Raw genomic sequence first — 19,500 nt, forward strand, 5'->3', positions numbered from 1 at the left:
CCTGTGGCCAAACCCACTTCCACTGTAACTCCAGTGTCTTCAGTATAACACCAGGGATAGAAATATGGCTGCGTTTCACAGCAGTTCTCATTCTTCCAATCTTTTCCAAAGCACTCTCCCAGGAGCAAAGACAAGCACAGGCAAATACCCTGCCAACAAGTGAGTTCACAGGAGTTGCTACAAGTAACTGAACTGCCAACAGCAAAAGACCAACAATTTGAGCAAAGTACAAATGCAGGACAGCCAATGCACTCTAATGGGCTAGTTTTACTACATGTAGGTAAGCAAGGACACAGAAGTTCCGTTCTGAAACAAATCATAGGGTGCCCCAATTCAGTCTGTGGATGAAACTTGCAGTTTATCAATTTTATTTTTACACAATACAAATGAAAAATACCAACATCTTGCAAGACAAATGAAAATAAGTCCAAGAGAAGAGCCTTCTACAAGCTTAGCTTAACTACTTCCAGAGGGAGTAAGAGCATCAAGTTATGGATGTGTTCCTCTACTCTGCTTAAAGCCTTCCTCTATTTATTCCCTCCTCACCCTTTTTCTTTCCATTTACTAGTCCACACTATACTAGCAGCAAAGCCAGAAATGTAAGATCACCTCCAGCACACAAGTACACTGGAAGGGGGAAAAAGCAATGGCAAGCAGCACTTTCGTGCAGAAACCTTACCACTTGTCCCTCGGCCTTACTGTGCACTCCCTTTCTCTCAAGAATCTCCAAGCTAAGATTCTTGGAATTTGATCCCTCTGAACCGAAACAAGTGTCTTTGCTTCTTACCCAATCATTTCCTATAAATTAAAAAATTAGAGTTTCATTAAGTTTTTGTTTTCTGAGGGCTTCTTCAGGTAGCCCTCACCTAGGACTGAAGGCAGAGTGAGCAGCAGCTCAAAACGCTCACAGCTTCACCCAGGTCATGACTTAGTCCTTACAACATAAGGATGCTGCAGAGCAACAAAGCACAGCACACTCTCCCTCTTCCTGCCCTCTCCAGCCATGTGGTACCAATGGTCCTTGACACAATCTTTCATTCCCATTGCCATCTGCTGCCCTAAGTTACTTTTTCAGAAGGCAAGGAGAGAAGGAAGGAAACACCCTTCCTGTCCTTTCCTTCTCCTTCCCTCCCAGCCCCAGTTCACAGCTGTAGCAGACAGCTGAAGTGACTTGTGCTGCTGGGGAGGTGAGGGACATCCACCAGAGTGCTTCCAACCACCACAAAGAACAGCAAAGAAACTCCAGCTTCTGGCTACATGAATGTCACAGAGCTCTCATTAAATCAAAGACTTAACAATGCTTCTTCGAGCAAACTCCCTGCTCATCTCCAAAAGAAAAGAAGTACAGTTGCTTAACTTAATCCACACAGAGTGATCATTGTATTTGCCTCCGTAAAGATCATATTTGTTCTAGTGCCTACATCTAAAGGCAATTTCAGTCAGAAAATGAAATGGTGCTCTCTTGACCTTTTGTCTTACATGGTTCACGAGTTACTGACATTACAATATCCCCCAACACTATGGAAGCCGAGAGATATTGCAATGTCTCTCTTGTAAGTGAAATAAACTTGGTATGCCACTAAAAGGCATTAAATTATTTTCATTATGCCACACAGAATCTAAAACACTTACACTGTTTTGATTTCAAAATCCTTGGAGAACAATTATGCTCTCATGGCCATAAGACTCTATTATAAAGTCCTCAGAAACCTAGCATGGTTTCAATAAATCCTCTAGCACTACAAAGCAGTTACTCAGCTTGGAGAATGAAAACATGAGTTCATCCACTGCAAAGTCAGCATGTAAATTCTACTAATTCAGGATCCCACACTTCTTAACACATTTTTTTTCTGACCAGGACAATGCTCCAAGTCAAGCTTTCAGCATAATACACACACTTCCTTTTTCTGATTGAAAATGAACATGAGTCAATTTAGAATGAGCATAAATAAATGAGACACGCATATATTTTTATGGTGTTATTAGCTAGCAGTAGTAATCAGCAATTAGATATGCATAAATAGTTTCCTATGTATATACAATTTAACAAATGTTAAGGTTTGGTATTAAAGAACCATTCAATTAAATCGGTGACTGTCAACGTGAATAGAGAAATATGTTAATTTCTTTAATTTATACCGTGTCACAAAGAATGCTTTAGAACACCATAAATCAGATTTCAGGAGTGACTGTTGTGAATCCTGATTTAAGAAAATGCAGCCACCCTTATTAGAGCTGATGAGGCTGTTCAAACCTAAGTAGAGCTTTTGACCATAAATACACAATAAGCTTGTTTGTATATACATGCTTATGTCCCCCTAGAAAGAGCACAACCTTCTAATTAAGCAAATCATCCCATTGCCAAAGGAAAATAACAACAAAATGCAATCAAAACAAGCAGAAATTACTGAGGGGGTTGACAAGAGAAATTGTATTCCCCTATTCTGGGGGGAAAGATGGAAAAAGAGGAAAGAAAAAAAAAAAAGAAAAAAAAAAAAAGGGGGGGTGGGGGGGGGGATAAAAGAACAAAAGAAGCAAACACCCGGGCAGGAAACTGGGACCCAGCAACTTTCTGCCAACGGCAGCTGAGATGCTTCATCACAACTTGCTTTTTCCAGACCCGACACTTCGTGTGGCCACCAGGGTCACATGGCAGCTGCAAAGGGAGGCCGGGGGAGCCGGTCCCGCTGCCGGCCCCCAAAGAACCGGAGGCAGCAGCAGTGTCCCTGTTTCCATGACCTCATGCGGGGGGGTTGCGGGGGCACAGCTGGTGGCAGCTGCAGCACCATCTGCTCAGGGCTGAGCCCGTGGCCTCCTGCCTGCCTCGGGACACACGGCCAGGTAGGGAGCGAGGTCACCTCGCTCTGGGCTCCCCCAGGGTATGGCCACCATTGGCAGCTGCTGCAGGGTGAGGGGCCGGAGGGACATTCTGCAGCCCACAAAGAAAAGTTTGCAAAATGGAAAAGAAAAGGCAGCTAGGCCTTGGGAGCGAGAGAGCTTCAATGAGCGGGATGAGAGCAACACAGCTATGGTTAGTGTGTGCAGATGTCAGCATCAGTCGCAGGAGCATGTCTTTATGGAACACTGTCACCACATCATCTGATTTATAGCAGTCTGTGCTGAAAAAAGGGGGGGAAAATGTAATGAAAGGCACCAAAGCATCCCTAACTTTCCTCTTCTGTCAAGAGGATTCTGAACACGACAAGAACTTGATCGCTTTGCAATTTAATATTGCATGTTTCGTCATGTGATCCTGCCACCATATTCCCCATTTCTATTTATGCACCACTTATAAAAAAATAATGAAAAATGCTTAAATATTTTCTGTGCTCAAGGAATGACACATTTAAAAGTTTCTTTTAAACATTCTAGGCAAATTATAGTATTCATTAAGGACACAGTTATGCACTAACATTGCTTCCAAGTGCCAGCAATACATCAGCCCACTGGAGGTCTCTCAACTTGATTTCATCAAGATTTACTCTGTAATTGCCAAAGTCAGAGCCAGGAACGGCATGTAAAAACAAGCTGGCCTTTATGGCTCATACAGGGACAATTATTTCCAAAGGCTAACTGAGCACCACTTACCATACATTTTGCCTTCATCTGATAAGATGATTTTCCTCCTCCCACATGGTGGATAGATAGCTAGAGCCTCCTGAAAGCTCTGCTCTATGTCAGGGCTCCAGACACCTTCTGCATCGTTGTCAATAGGCTTATCTGCAGAATCGCTCATTCTTTCAATGTCTTCGGCAGGGCTCTCGCTGCCGCTCCAGCTGCTGGGCTCAATGGTGATGGCTGGGGTCTCCAAGCTTAAGCTTGGAGTCTTAAAGGAAATAAACCTACAAAACAAACAGACAAGCCCACAAGGCATTAAGGGCATGGAACTTCAGGAACACATTTCTGGTTACTTCTAATTCTAATTAACAGCAGCTGAGCTTTAATGGGAATAAAGCTAGCATGGGAAGCACCCCAGAAAAGTACAGCATTATTGGACTCTACTTCTCTGATGTTACCCAAATTGATAATACAACCTGAACACAAGCTACGTGAGAACAAAAATCTTTGAAATGATAATACCAGAAAAAGGAATTACAAGATGTGCATTTTGCCTGTTTTAAGAGGTCTCTGTCACAGAATCATAGCAAAACAAAATTACCAGCTTCAAGTTGCTGAATCTATTTAATAAGAAATAATTTAATATCGCTGCACCTGCTCACACCACCAGAGCTACAGATCTTGTCAGTGTTCCTTTTAGATTTTTTGAGAGAAATACAACTCCGCTATAAAGATTTGCTCCAGGCAAAAAAGCTGCTATACCAGACCAAATTCATCTCTGGTGCAATTCTTCATCTGATCAGTGAAATAACACCAGGAACAGATTTGGCTCAGCATGTCTAAGCACAACACAGCTTTATTTTCAAAAAAGAAGAATTTAGGTGACTCTGACTGATCTAAGTGGATGGAAGTGTTAAAACACACGTGCATATGTTGCACGTGCACTTAAAAATCCAGTTAATTCCCTGAACACTTTAAAACATCCCAACCATACATAAAATAACAGGGCGGTTAATGGATGGTACCAGAGTACAAGTGGTGTTTTCCTTTATCCCATCAGGAAGGGATTCTGAGAGGACCAGGAAAACCCATCTGATCAATACATGGCTAAGAGGCTACTGAGAATGCAGGAATTTTGGCTTTTCCAACCATGGGGTAGTTTACTTGGCACCTGGCCTGATGGCTGCTGATAGGATCCACCTGGATCATAAGGGGATCCAGGCTCATTGACAGGGCTTTAGCCTAGGTTTGAAGGGGGAAGGAGGTGACAGAGCCTGACCACAACAAGGTGCAGGATAGCACAGCTAAATTAAAGGGACGTGGTGCTGGGGGGAGGGGAGGCCTTCAACCTGTTGCATCTTATGATGATGAAGGCAACAGGGAGACTAAAGGTAAATAGCAAAGGAATTAAGGAGCTATCCTCTAAGAAGGTGACAAGACCAGCTGCCCAGCTGAAATGCCTCTACAACAACACATGCAGCTTGAGAAACAAACAGGAGGAGCTGGAAGCCACTGTGCTTCTGGAAAATCATGATGTAGTTCAGTCACTGAAACCTGGCGGAATGATTCCCACGACTGGAATGTGGCTACTAACAGCTACAGTTGCTCAGAAGGGCCAGGCAAGGAAGGAGAGGCCTAAACCACCAAAACAAACAGGTGAAAAGCCTGTTGCAGAACAGCAAACAGCTGATGGAAGAAAAGGGGGAGTTGGAGGCTGCAGCAGCTCCGACAAAACACCTGAGCTCAAGAACTCTCTAACAGAAGAAGTTTGGGCCCCTCACTGCAAGAAAGACATTGAGGTCCTGGAACGTGTTCAAAGGAGGGCAACAAAGCTGGTGAGGGGTCTGGAACACAGGCCATATGAGGAGAGGCTGAAGGAGCTGGGAGTGTTCAGCCTGGAGAAGAGGAGGCTCAGGGGAGACCTCATTGCTCTCTATAACTTCCTGAAGGGAGGCTGTAGTGAGCTGGGGGTCGTCCTCTTTTCTCGTGTCATTAGTGATAGGACCAGAGGGAATGGCTTCAAGCTACGGCAGGGGAGATTCAGGCTGGACATCAGGAAGTATTACTTTTCAGAAAGGGTGGTCAGGCACTGGAATGGACTGCCCAGGGAGGTGGTGGAGGCACCGACCCTGGGGGTGTTCAAGGAAAGGCTGGATGTTGTGTTGAGGGACGTGGTTTAGTGGGAGCTATTGGGAATAGGTGAACGGTTGGACTGGATGATCTCTTAGGTCTTTTCCAACCTTGGTGATTCTATGATTCTATGAAATTTGTTCCCCAGCCAGCCAGTCACTGGATATTCGAAACCTGACAGTCTGGGCTATCTGAGGCCCAGAGGCCATGGGGCCATGCAAACAAAACAAAACAAACAAACAACAACAACCAAAAACTGTAGCAGAAACTGGGGAAACTGGGAGTAGTCTCATCTCATCTCACTGCCGTTACCAGTCCAGCTCCTAAAACATGGGGTGTTTCCACTGCCCTGGGCTCCTGTAGGAACCCGGAAGAATGAGCACATGTGAGATTAACTCCCTAGAGCTTTACTTTCCCTACTTGCACAGCTTTTTTTTTTTTTTTTTCAAGGAGACATTCCTGAACTTAGCATTGGTTTGAACATCTCAGCACAGCTTAGGACAACATTAGTCCCTACCCACCAGTAATCTCATGGCTGACCACAGCGTCTTGAATGCCTGATAAACTGATAATGAGGCAGCAGATGGATTCACAGGGAGCTATGCACAAATGAGGTGCAAGCGAAAAGTCTGCTCAAATGCACCACTTATTGTCCAAAGAGCACTCACTGCAAAGAGGGAGATGGAAATATTTGTAAAACACTGAAGCACTGTCTTTTACAATTTGCAGAAGGCTGAAGGCTTGACTAAACCCTTGTAATAGTTAAACCTTGTAGCTGAAACAGAAGAAAACAACAATAATGGGCAAGAACTGACAGAAATGATCATTTCTACTTAAGTCTTCAAATACAGGGGGATTTTTTTGTAAATGACATGTAATTATATGGTGACTAGGATAATTAGCAGGTTTTCAGTTTTACTGCTACAGCGCACAGGAAAAGGGCTACAGGAGATTTTATTGACCTCACATGCTCAAGACCACAGCTCAGCATTTCACCAGAAAACAGCACAGAGCAGGATTGTTTAACCTGGTCAGCTCCTTGAAGGTGACTGGGAAGGAAATCCTTCCCCTTCTTAGTCATGGGCACTGCATCCTGCAACGCGCAGCACATGCAGCTCAACAGTGCTCTGCTTACAAAATCTGCCACAGTCATAGCCCCAAGTCTTAGTATCATCCTATAAACCAGCCCTTGTTATTACATTATGCCAAAATAATAATTAAAATGCATACAAGGAAAACAGAGAGGCTCAAAAGTAATTTTTACTTGATATTCATGTTAGATCTTGCATTGCATTTACTGGTGAATTTTCACTATTGTGCTATCTTTTCCCTTCCCATCCCTTTTTACCTACTTGGATATCATCTTGAGGTGTTGAGCTACTATAGCAGCCTCTAAAACAAAGTGAACGTTTCTTCCAGAATCTCTGTATGATATGGGTTGAGAGCAATCTCCTCCCCAAAAATCCTCTTCTGCTCCAAAGGTTCATTTTAGCTATCTCCATTTTGGTAAACACTGACACTGAACATCAAGCTAGAGGACCGAGAAAACCTGGTGCCGCAGCCACTAAATGGCTCCCTCTTATTGCAGGAAAATAATGAGCTACTCATTTAATCACTTCCAGCCCAGCTCAATATATCAAAACGCAATTCCACCTTGTCCTTAGCTTGAATTCTAAAGATCCCACTGTGATGAAAAATTTCAGACCTATTATGCTGCAGTTCAACGTGACTATCAAAAATAATACAAGCTGTAAATAGAGGAGCTTTGTTGCACATTTCTAACTGGCTACAAATCTCATGGAAGAAATATGGACTTCCAGTCCAATTAAAAAAAAAAAAAAAGCCTTCCTTATATTAACAAAATTCAAGCTTCATAATTCCAAGTTCTAGTGGAGGGAGAGTTAATTTCCTGGAGGCAATTAACATAAACAACCAACCAAAAATGTTCCTTTTCCACACAGGGCACATCAGGCGGAAGAGTTCTATATTTGCTTTATGTTAAATTTGTTAGAACCAATTTCATGCTTGTATTTCCTCTTAGCATAACTGAAACACCTGCATGCACCCCGGAAAACCACCACCAACCAAAACAATAGTAATGATTTTAAAACGTCACCATGTTTCAGCTAACCTTTTTGCCCTTTCTAAGATTGCTTAAGACACACTGCCGTGCTTCCAGAGGTCTCTCTCCACAGTTTTCCTTTTAATGCCAATGCCTCTCTGTTACTTCCCCTGCAGGTAAGCTCCTTTAGTTGCCACTCAGAACACATCTTTCTGTGATTACTTTCTATCCCACCCAGTTCAGCCAATTCCAAGCACCTCTGTTTTTCTCTTGATCCTGTAGTTACTAAGACACTTATTGCTACCGGTGACAGAGGTACGTTCCCCTCCCAGACAACATGGCATTTTCTATTTAGCAAAGCAGAAACTATTTTCTAAATATGTTTTTATAAGAAATACCCATTTAATACAGCTTCATGACATACAAGACTACTTACATGGTTGAAAATGTGAAACTCGGAGAAAGAAGGATAGCTACAGAGCAGATCAAACAAACTAATTTAACTAAAACCAAACGGCAGTCTGGAACATCTTATCAAGTGAATGCCTTACTTGGTTGCATAGAAGATTCTCAGATGCACTCACTTTATGAGCAACGCAGTCTTGAACTCACCCAGAAAGTTGCTGCTCACAGACCAACAGCTGAGATCAATTGCTTTTCACAGTGTAGGACAAGCGCAGATCTAAGACCTCGGTATGTTTCACGTCTTTCAGTACTAATGCAATGAAGCAGTAGCACACAAACGTTGTTTTCAACAGTCATTTGAGCTGAATCTTATTTTATAACATCCTGCACACGTCAAACCATTTTTCCTGCATGTTCAATTAGCTTATTTTCTTGAATTTCAGCATACAGGTGTTGAAGGGTACCTATATGGAGGAATCACTTGTATACATACATAGCCACTGGAAGAGGTTTCATATTCCGCAGGTACTGGTGTAGAAATACAAGTAAGACCAAACACATGGCCTTGGTTCCAAAAAAACCCAAACAACCAACAGTCACGTCTCCTTGGTCTTCTAAATTCTGTCTGCTTGAAGGGGACCGAGTACAGATAGTTGTGAGACAGCCTGCAGTGCCATCTGTAAGAGTTTACAGGTGAGAAAGCAGCAGTGTAGTTACTCAAACCAGCTTCAGAAGGATATGAAACGTTTAAAACTAGCCCAATATTTCTAAAACAGATCTGCCAGAAAGACTTTAATCCTTGATGAAAAGATTTCAATAGCTGAAGTGGTTAATTACGCTTCTAAGAATACTTTTTATTTGGGAACAACTTCATCTTTGCTTCAGCTCTACAAAAACAATGGGATTGGGAATCCAACAAGCTTTTTATAAACATAGACAATAATGAGCAGATGAGTAAAAACCAACTAATTCTAAATTTGCAGATGACAAATTCTCTCCTAAGGCTTGAAAAGTAACAGGCCCATGGGATTTTCTTCTGCTTTGTTCAGCAGTGCAAATCCACAGCTGGAGTGCTAAGACTTCAGGAAAGAACTGCTGGAGAGGATCCAGGGGAAGAAAGTTATCAGATCTAGAAAGCATGACCTACCAGGAAAGGAATTGGGTTTGTTTGAATTCAGAGAAGACTGATGTGAGAAGATAACCATTTTCAAATAAGGAAAAGGTAACAGTGAAGCAGAAAAGCAGCTCTTCTCGTGGCATCTCCAAGGGGATACAGAAACCTGCTTCTGACTCTCCCTAACAGAGCACCCCAGAAAAAGCAGCTTAGGTAGGTGACTTCCCACAGGCTGAAGCTATGTTTGTTGAAGCAGTTGTTGAACTTCTTTTTTCCAAACAAAACCAAACTGAATTTTCTACATTGCCAGTAAAAGTATTTTTGTGGTATTTATGCAAGTCAAGCAATATGATTAAGCCTTTTTTGTTTTGTTTTGTTTTTAAATAAAAGATTAACTTTTTATTTTAAAATAAATTCATATTCTGGATATCCTAATTATAAAATTCAAGCATGTATGGATTCCTCTGATTCCTCTGAGGCATTCAAATGGCATGACTTTCAAGGAAACTATATATACTTAAGCAATTTTATATTTAATTTAGTTTTATGAGGAAAGGATATAACAGTAAAATAAAATGTAAATGAATTAAAACTTAAATCATTTACAGAGCATTTGATGGCAAAATCATTAGCTCAAAATGACTTCATTGCATTTATGTTACAAGCTCTACTCATCAGCAGTTATTCCCTCTAAGAAAAAAAAAAGCACCCAGAGAGAGAAGCAGCCTATTTCCAGGATAAAGCATTCCTTTAAAACTCAGCCAGACTAATTCAGCCATTTGTTTCTGCCATTGGAAAGAAGAGTTTTTCTCTGTCTGTATGAATACTGCCAGAAGAAATTCAGATGCTGGGCTTTTTTTGCCATCAAACAATTGAGTCCAGTGACGCTTCCTTATTCTTCTTATCAAATGCACTAATTCTGTATATCAGAGCTAGCTTAAATTCCCATTTCACACTTAGGATACAACACAACTTATGACTTTTAGGTGTTTCTTTGGGATCTTTGAGATCTGTGGGGGAACAGCATTATCATTGAATCACCAACAGCTAGAGAGCACCTGCAGAAAAGAGCACCAGGATTTTTTCCGATTTTCCGAATCAAGCACGTTATTCAGCAAGAGAATTGAAGCATTACTTTCCTCTCTTCAGCTACAGTGCTCAGAGTCATGCAGAAAAGCAGCAGGAAGACAGACAGTGCCAAGCCAATGTGCAAAATACCAAAACCACATGACCTAACCAATAAAGAGATCGTTTCATACAGAATCATACAGAATCACTGCAGGGGCTGGGAGGGACCTGTGGAAATCATGAAGTCCAACCTCCTGCTAAAGCAGGTTCCACACAGCAGGTTACATAGGAAAACATCCAGCCTTTAATATCTCCAGAGAAGCAGAGTCCATAACCCTCTACGCAGCCTGTTCCAGTGCTCCATCACTCTCACAGTTAAGAAGTTCCTTCTCATGTTTGTATGGAATTTCCTATCATTAATTTTTTGCCTATTGTCCCCTGTTCGATCACTGCACACCACTGAAAAAGATTCTGGCCCCATCCACTCGACTCCCACACTTTAGATATTTATAAACAGTGATGAGATCACCTTTCAGTCTTCTCCAGACTGAAGAGTCCCAGGTGTCTCAACCTCTCCTCATACAGCAGATGTTCCAGGCTCTTAATCATCTTTATGGCACTCTGCTGGAATCCTAGGAGATCCTTGTCTTTTTTGAATTGGAGAGCCCAGAACTGGACACGTTATTCCACCTTGGCCTCACCAAAGCAATGCTCAGGACGAGGACCACCCCCCTCCACCTGCTGGCTGTGCTCTCTGTGATGTACCCCAGGATCCCAATGGTCTTCCTGGCCACACAGGCACACTGCTGGCTTGTGGCCAACCAACCAGTGGCACACAGGGACACCCAGGTGCTACTCTGCTGGGCTCCTCTCCAGCAGGTCAGTCCCTAACCTGTACCAACACACGCAGTTATTCCTCCCCAAGGGCAGGACTCTACACTTGCTCTAGTAGAACTTGATCAGGTTCCTCTCTGCCCAACTTGCTAGCCTGTCTAGGTCTTGTTGAATGACACCACAGCCTTCTGGTGTGTCAGCCACTCCTCTCAGCTCTGCAGCATCAGAAATGTTGCTGAGAGTGCATCCTGCTCATCTGGAAAGATGTAGCTTCATGAACTGTGAGGAAACTTACTCAACATAATATTACTTAAGATTTGCAAGATTAGGCAGCATACAGACACAAATAAGGATTATATGAACAGTTTCATCAAAGGAACTTGGCGTTCTCCTTGAATTGCTCATTTTTTGCTTCTAGAAATAGATTACTAAGAACAGAATGGGCCAATGTTCATACATGGGAATTCTTCCCTTTGCAAACCGCTTTCATCTCTCTGCACCCTTTATGCAACTGAAAAGAGTATTTAATACCACTAATGTTTCTTTTCAAAAGCTGTTTTTATTAATATATAACTATTGCTGAACAAAACAGTACACCTCCTCAGTGGGCAAACAATCAGACTCCGCCTGTGAGTTCACCACCCTCCATGGCTCTGTTGGCTTCATACTGCTCTGCAGGACCTCTCACACAGGCAGCATCAGCTTCAACTCACCCACATCCAGACAGTGCCCAGCAACTCAGAGCTCACGGTGCTTTGTGAGGGGCTGCACGTGGCTCATGATTCATGAGCTGCGCTGATTAACAAGTTAGTGCTGGGTAGGTGAATCTTAACATGCGAGTTGTGAATCCCAATCTTATTACAGTCACAGCTGTTCAAGAAACAATTCCTTCCCCGTGTGATACCAAATGAATGTGACATTCATCCTAGGTGCAAGTCCTCATTTATGCCCAGCTGGTTTCACTTACAAAGGTGTTCCTGGGACTTAACCCAGCTCAAATACCGCATTGGGGTACTAACCAAAAAAGATGATTCTAAATACAACTTGGCACTCGGCAGAATGAAGAACAGTGAGAATTGTGTCTGACTTGATTTTGCTAATTACCAACATGAAGCAAAGGAAAGGATAAAATATTTACCAGCACTCAGAAAGAGAAAGCATCCTTCTTTCAACTGCAGGAGGTGGCTGTGCAGCGAGCCAGCACTGCACTAAGCAGCAGGAGCAGATTGTGCACCCACCATCACCTGACAAGCACGGCTTATAAATGGCAACAGCAATATCTATTATCAGTGTACCACTGTGGATAGCTGTATTCCAGCTGTGCATTTTCTATAGCAAGAGCTGCTATACCATGAAGCAGATTGTTAATACTTCACCCATCTACCCATTATGCAGCATTCAGAAGAATGCTCTGTGATGGAGGGTCTTGGGGCAAGCGGAATGGCTCAGGCTGTCCAAAGGGCAACGCTTCGGCACTGAAAATACGAGGCCCTGGACTGCCTTGTTTGTTGCAGAAAGAAGCTCTCCAGCCCCAAGACCTGCAAATAGAGGCCACAGTATAGTCCCCTAGGGCAAGGTCTGCAGTCACTATTTCACTTGGGTCATGTTTACAGAGCAGGTGTTTGGTTGGTTGCTATAATTCATCCTGTTGCCCGTGTGTGCACACAGAAGAATGAAAACTAGCATACGTATCTATCAAGACAATTGGTTTTAATAGATACAAGACTGATTTAATAAATAAACGAACGAACGAACGAACGAATGAATGAATGAATGAATGAATGCAGTTCTTGCTTTATTCTAACAACAGTCTAATTATTCCTTGAAGGCTCTGACACCCAAAGGAGGCTCAGAGAGGGATTCAGCCTTCACAGAGCCTCTGTACTTTTCAAGTGACTGCACAAATTATGAACTAGTCTAAAACTTTTCCAAAGAAAACAGACACTGGCCTTCCTTCAGCTCTTGGTAGTGTTCATATCTCCCCATCCTTCCACACACATAACCCCAGTGTCCAGACCTGGATACAGACATAGGTGCCTGCACACCTTTGGAGCTGGCCATTTTGTGCTTTCGTGGGTCATTTAGCCACTGTTCCAATCCCATGGACCTCGGAGTACACTAAGGACGTAAACGCAGCCAATGGCTTTCATACGTGCAGTCTCTTCCCTGTAGTTTGCTGAAACTGCTTTCCCACAGCATCCTTAAGCATGACAATTTTTCACCCCAGAAGCTAAACTGGAACTATTAATACCACATACCAAGTATTAGAGTAAGGTAAATCCTTGATCTCTAATATGTTACCAGCTTCCTGCTAGGACCACATATGACGCACTGCTCATACATACGACAGACCTGGCAGCAAGCTATTCTGTCTAGACATAGCCCTGAAATTCTTCATTCTCCCCATTCCCTAAGCCTCTCTGGTTTTACTGGCATTTATTTGGCCACGTCACAAAGACGTGCAAAATGAGCTCCAATCCTTCATGCTCACGGCTCTCTTATTTTACTCCCGATATATGAGTAACCGGTTTTCTGCTCCAATATCAGATATTCCTCTTTCTTGATTAGCTTGTTTTCAGGATGAAAGTATTTTTTCCACAATGGCTGCAAAAACACGAGTGTTCACTCTAACAGCTCTGGGTTAGGAGTGAGGTGGGAAAAGTGACAGAAAGCCACCTGTTTGAACAACAGTATAAGTTCAGTCAGGAAAGGGAAAACCAATGCTATTTGAAGGGTGGTCCAACGTCTGACTGGCTTGTACGTAACATAAGACTTTCGTCTATATAAAAAATATTTTATATAATGATTTAAGTACTCTGTTAAAAAGGTACAAAACAGGCACAGTAACTTAAAAGGTTCGTTCATTTACTCAGGTGCATTTGTTTAAACAAGAGATAGCCACAAGATTAACCCTTTCTTATACAAATCTTAAGAAGGGCCTTCCATTTCTGAAGCAAGAAAAAGGCAAGCTTTGCAGCTAACTCCTGCAATGCCCAATTGGCCAAATACACCCCTGGATTCCAGCAGTTGGCACCTTCTATCCCTTTGTCTGCTTAGCCTCTCTGCTTTGCAGATGTCATACAAACACTTGTTTATGTAACTACAAAGGCACACACATGCCTTCTCAAACCTATGTTGGAAGGACTAAATCTTAGCTAAAATTCATTTTTACAAATTAAGAAACACTGCCAATCATTATTTATAAGCTGTATCAGTCTTTAAAGTAGCTACCTATTCCTGGCAGTTAAAAACCAAACCGTGTAGATGCCTCATGCTCACCTGAATGTTACCTAATAAAACCAAAAGAAAACAGTTTAACTCTGCTTTGGTGTTACTACTGAAATACGGCCCTGGGCTCTGATCCTGCCAGCACAAAGCCATTTTATACATACAAATAATCAGTCCAAGTTTAATGAAGCTCTTCATGTCTCCATTAGCAATTGTTTTGGCTGGAGTAAGGCACTGCCTATCAGCCCCGGAGGAGCCTGGAAACAGAGGAGAGATAATACTGGGAGGCGCGCTTTGGGAAAGGCTGTGGTGTTCTGGCAACAGGACAGTCACAAGAGGAAAAGAGAAGGGAAGGGACGGGAAGAAAGGGAGAAAGGAGAAAGGAGAAAGGAGAAAGGAGAAAGGAGAAAGGAGAAAGGAGAAAGGAGGGGAAAGGAGAAAGGGGAAAGGAGAAAGGGGAAAGGAGAAAGGGGAAAGGGGAAAGGGGAAAGGGGAAAGGAGAAAGGGGAAAGGAGAAAGGAGAAAGGAGAAAGGAGAAAGGAGAGAGAAATCACAGCACCACAGCCCTCAGCAAGGCTAGGATTTCATCCCAGGTTCCTAGCCTTGTTCTCATTAACTCTAAATATAAAGACATTTCAGAAACCAGCAAGTGAGATCAGATGAAACTTGGGGTCCTACCTAAGATGTTAACTAGTCCCAGCTTGAACATTGGCTTGTCTGCATCACAAGCCAATACTGGAAACCCCACCTTGTGTTTTTGTGTATAGAAAGAAATCACCGTAATGATTTTGTTTGCAAGGGCAGGAGCTGTCAGTTATTTTTTGTTTTCCAACTACTAACTTCAGTTTTATGAGCAAATTACCTGCCAAATTACAGTTTAAGTGTGAGCTGTTTATCTCTGTGGTGCAAAGGAAGCCTCTTGTGTAAGGAAATGAGCACTACTATTACAGCACTTGCACTTGAGCTACTTTTTTCCATCTCATACTTGCCTCCCAACACCATCAGACAGTGAATGCACTGGAATCAGCTTCACTTTGTCAGTGTGACTGTCTGCTATTGATAATGGCAGATCTATAACTTGCATTTTGTTCTTAACAAAAAATTTATTTCTGACATCTCAAATTCTCCTGAGAAGTAAGGCAGCTTTTATAAAGCAGGACTCGCAACTTCTAGAAAGGAGCAGAAAATACTCCCCTGCTGAGACAATGATACAATCCCAGACTGTGGCAAACTTTAATTGCTAAACATAAGTGAGGCTACAATGACTAGCAATAGCATTTTCAAAGCCCAATATAATAGTTATGTGGTTATTCTGTACTTCTCTTGTTGTTATCACCTGTTGAGGAAGCAATTTCTGTCTTAAGCTCTGACTTATGTTTCCAGTCTATTTCAACTCCTTGCTCGCTGTAGTTTAATCCTACTTCAGGAGGTGTCAATTTTCCATAAAAATAACTTTGCTGGCAACCATCAAAATTGCAATTTCACTGGACACCGGCAGAGTTAAAGAAGAGATGACGCAGTCCAGGCAGCAGAAAACAAAACACACCTATGAAGACCGAAACAAAAAGTACAAAGCCTGGCAACTAATGCTCATAACTGAACTTTAAAGATCTTGAATCTAACAGAAACGCCAATTTCACAGCACACCGTCATTTCTCCCACAGCAGCCCTTCTCTCTACTCACCAGTCATAGTTTCACGGGCAATCATCACCTGCCTCTCTCTCTGCTTGAAGAACACCCCGCACATCCAAAATCTCCTTATGTCCTGCTTTGTCACAGACCCAAGTGCCTCTCACAAGCTGCCCTGACAAAGCGTGGGATGCCTTTTGAAGGCAGAGACCAGGACACCAGGGTTTCCCTGGGCTGGCTGGGCCTGTGGGAACAGGTCTGTGCCTGACCTTAGCAGACCCCTGCCATTTTTCACCACCACAGTCACACTTGTGTCACGCCATAGCTGCTGCTGTTTCTTGGAAGGGAAGCATCAGACTCACACAACTAGAATGAAGATCCGTGCTGGGGATTTTCACTGCTCGCCAATCTGGGACTGGCAACTACTCCTGACAAATGCAGAAGAGGGTAGGAAATGAGCACAAATGGGTTTTCAGGAATCTGTCCAAAGCAACGTGAGAAACTCAGGGCAAACTAGAGAAATAGAAAGGAAGCTCACAGATATGTGTTGTCCCAAACTACTCTCCCCTCAGGAACTCCATCAGTCCTCTGTTTGGCAGGCGGGATACAAAAGGAACATACCTGCTTTTTCAGCTCTGTGTGAGCGACTGCTCCAACACCTGGTCATGTTTTCTCCTTTTTCCAGTCCTGGAACTGCTGCTGTGCACTCGGATGCCTGCATGCTGTGGGCCCAGGGGCTGCCCTGTCACTCATGCCTGGTTAGCCTCCTCTGAGAAAATGGTGCCCAGATCATCAAAGCTGGCAAAGTGAAGCTGTCACCAAGGTGACGTAAACTGCCTACTGTAACTGACTGCAATGCTTGCTTTTTGGTAAGACTCCAATCAGGTTCGAGGAGACCTGAAGTGGTTGTGCTGGCAGCACGTGGCCTGTGCTACTCCTGCAATTGCACAAGAACTGCAGCACAGCTCAGTCTTCTGCCCAACATGAGCAGAAATACCTTGCTAGGAACAATGTTACTGAAGTTGCAAGTTCTCTGAAAGAAAGACAAGGAAGTTTCTCAATGGTATGGATAAAGCTTTAGCATCCTACCTGAGGTTTTCAGGAGAGAGTTTTGCGGCAAATATGAAAATATATTCACTTCATCTCCTCTGGGAAATCTGTAATCTGTAATAAAATTCCAGTAATGTCTTCTGTGACAAAATGTGTCTCTGCCCAGAGTGGTCAGGAACACATTGCAAAAACTGGGCTCCTAACACAAGCATTTCACACAGTATCAAAATGTGTTTATGAAGTATAGTTGATATTCACTGCATATGGTAAACATTCATTGCATGCACTCAGTTCTATACAAAAATGTTTTGTCAAGCTCAGAAAAATATTAACAGACTATTCAGATTTCTAAATTACAATAAATCATATTTGCTCTTTAAAATTACCTCTGTTTTTCATAGCCTTGATGATTCACAACAGTTCCATTAACTCAGTGGATCCTTTTGTCAATGGGAAAACTGAACAATTTTAGCATAGTTTCTCCTCTACTTTTCAAATTAGGCTAAGGATGGTTTCATGGTGATAGCTGAGACTTTAAACGTTAGCATTCAGCCAGAAAAAACTCTGGTCTGAGACATCTAACTATCAATCCTGAACTTTCTAGTGGTGCCTCTTATGAAACACACATTTCAAGTATTATAGTCCTCTTGAGTCTTCTCCTACTTAAGATGCTGACAAGCTACATGGTTATTTAAGCCCTTCTATGTGATGCCTTATGCATTTGCATGATCTCCTGTGCTGAGAAGCTCAATCAGGCTACGATCCACTGCCTTCAAAACCAAGCAGGCCTTTTTCTACTTACTGCCAGTAAAATCCTTGAAAATCCTAGGCAAATGTATTTCATTTGAGTACTTTTTTTTTTTTTTTTTTTTTTTTTTACCACTAAATAAGTATGAAGAAAAGGGAGAGAGGCACCCAGGCAAAAAAGAATGACCCAGAAAGGGAATGAGCCAGGAAATGACCCAGAGAAATGCAAGTACTTTGGCTTTCTGCTTAGACTAGTAGTTAGCTTCCTCAAATGACTTTTTAAAAAATTTTATTTGAAAGCATAAGAAAAAAAATGGTTGATGAACGTAGAAGAAATAAGTTTGGTTCTTGGTAGAAAAACATGTATGACTTAGATCCAAGGACATTTATTTTTCACTTTTGAATTATTTTCTGAACAGCATTTCCTGGCTTAATGTCACTGCACCACGGACAGATGCGATAGCAGATAAGTGTGTGAAATTTTAGATCAACATGACTGTTGCTTTTACACTTGTTATCAGAACTCAAAGGTGGTTTTATTTCTGCTATGCATGGAATATGCTGTATTACATGCTGTTTTACTAATACGTTTTTCTTTTTAAAAGGGAAGCTAATATATATTTTTGGACAGCGCCGCTGCAATTCAATAGTTGGATTTAACAACCATGTAACAAACTCTTCCATTTTCTTTCCCTCTCAAACATACCTTTCTGCCATCTTGATTTATTTCTGTTCCACAGCTGCAATTACTAAATGATCCTTATTCTCACTCCACACTTTTCCACCTCTCCTTGCAGCTGACTCAAACTAAAACACCATTTTTCTGGGAACGTGAAATTAAAGAATTCTCACAACAAGAATAGAAGGGAGCATCAATAACATCCAGAATTTAAGGGAACGATTTACGGGGGGGGGGGGAGACAAATGAACAAACAAAAAAAGCCCCACACATTTGAAGGGTAACAGTTAAAAATTTAAAAAAATAAATAAATCCAGGAAAGTTAAGAAATTCTCAGTTGAGGCAGCACCGCTCACAGTCACAACAGCACACCAGTAGCCATCTGTAACAAGGCACTCCGATAGACTCTATCCAAATTACCCATCTCCAGCATTTACAGCAGTAAATGAGCAGGAATTGCTTGAGTTACATGGATATAATCACTCACAAGCTCCAAATATCCTGCTTTCAGAATTGGTACTGCTGCTTCTAAAACTGGCAAGGAAAAAGCCTAATACAACAAATATTACTGCAAATATGAAACAATCCAAATAAATAATCAAAGCCAGATGGAAACAAAGCAGAGAACACGCAAATGCCGAGGAGTGATCGCAACAAATTAGTAGGTGAGACAAGATAAGTACACATGGGAGCCTGCTCCCAGCTGCAGGTCCTGCACCAGCACTCTGCGGCATCATGGTTGCTACACGGTCCCATGCACAGCCCCCCAGCATGCGTGCACCCTGCAGGCTCGCTCAGCCTTTACAGGTTAACCACTGAAAGTTACTTAACCTTGGGCCAGATCCTCAGCTAAAGAGCTTGGGCATCCTTAAGTCTCACAGAGAGCGGGCCAAAGGCACAGCGCCCAGCTTGCCTTCCTTTCGTGGTAGCCATGCCCTGTGCTCCTGTGTCGGTACGCTAGGCAGCACCCCTCTGCGGCAGGCTCTGCAGACCAG

The 19,500-nt window shown here is 42.5% G+C and overlaps 1 protein-coding gene across 8 annotated transcripts in view; it reads right to left on the bottom strand.

Moving 5' to 3' along the window:
- TEAD1 (TEA domain transcription factor 1) overlaps window positions 1–19,500 on the bottom strand; it is a 143,745-nt gene that overhangs the window by 87,704 nt on the left and 36,541 nt on the right. For all 8 annotated transcript variants that reach the window (XM_052693303.1, XM_052693298.1, XM_052693305.1 and 5 more), the window contains exon 2: window positions 3,589–3,842. In XM_052693303.1, coding sequence (XP_052549263.1) covers window positions 3,589–3,736 — 148 coding nt within the window. In that variant the 5' untranslated portion in view covers window positions 3,737–3,842. The remainder of the gene's footprint in view (window positions 1–3,588; window positions 3,843–19,500) is intronic.

The sequence above is a fragment of the Tympanuchus pallidicinctus genome, unplaced genomic scaffold, assembly GCF_026119805.1.
Source record: "Tympanuchus pallidicinctus isolate F22 unplaced genomic scaffold, pur_lepc_1.0 scaffold3, whole genome shotgun sequence".
Taxonomy (NCBI): domain Eukaryota; kingdom Metazoa; phylum Chordata; class Aves; order Galliformes; family Phasianidae; genus Tympanuchus; species Tympanuchus pallidicinctus.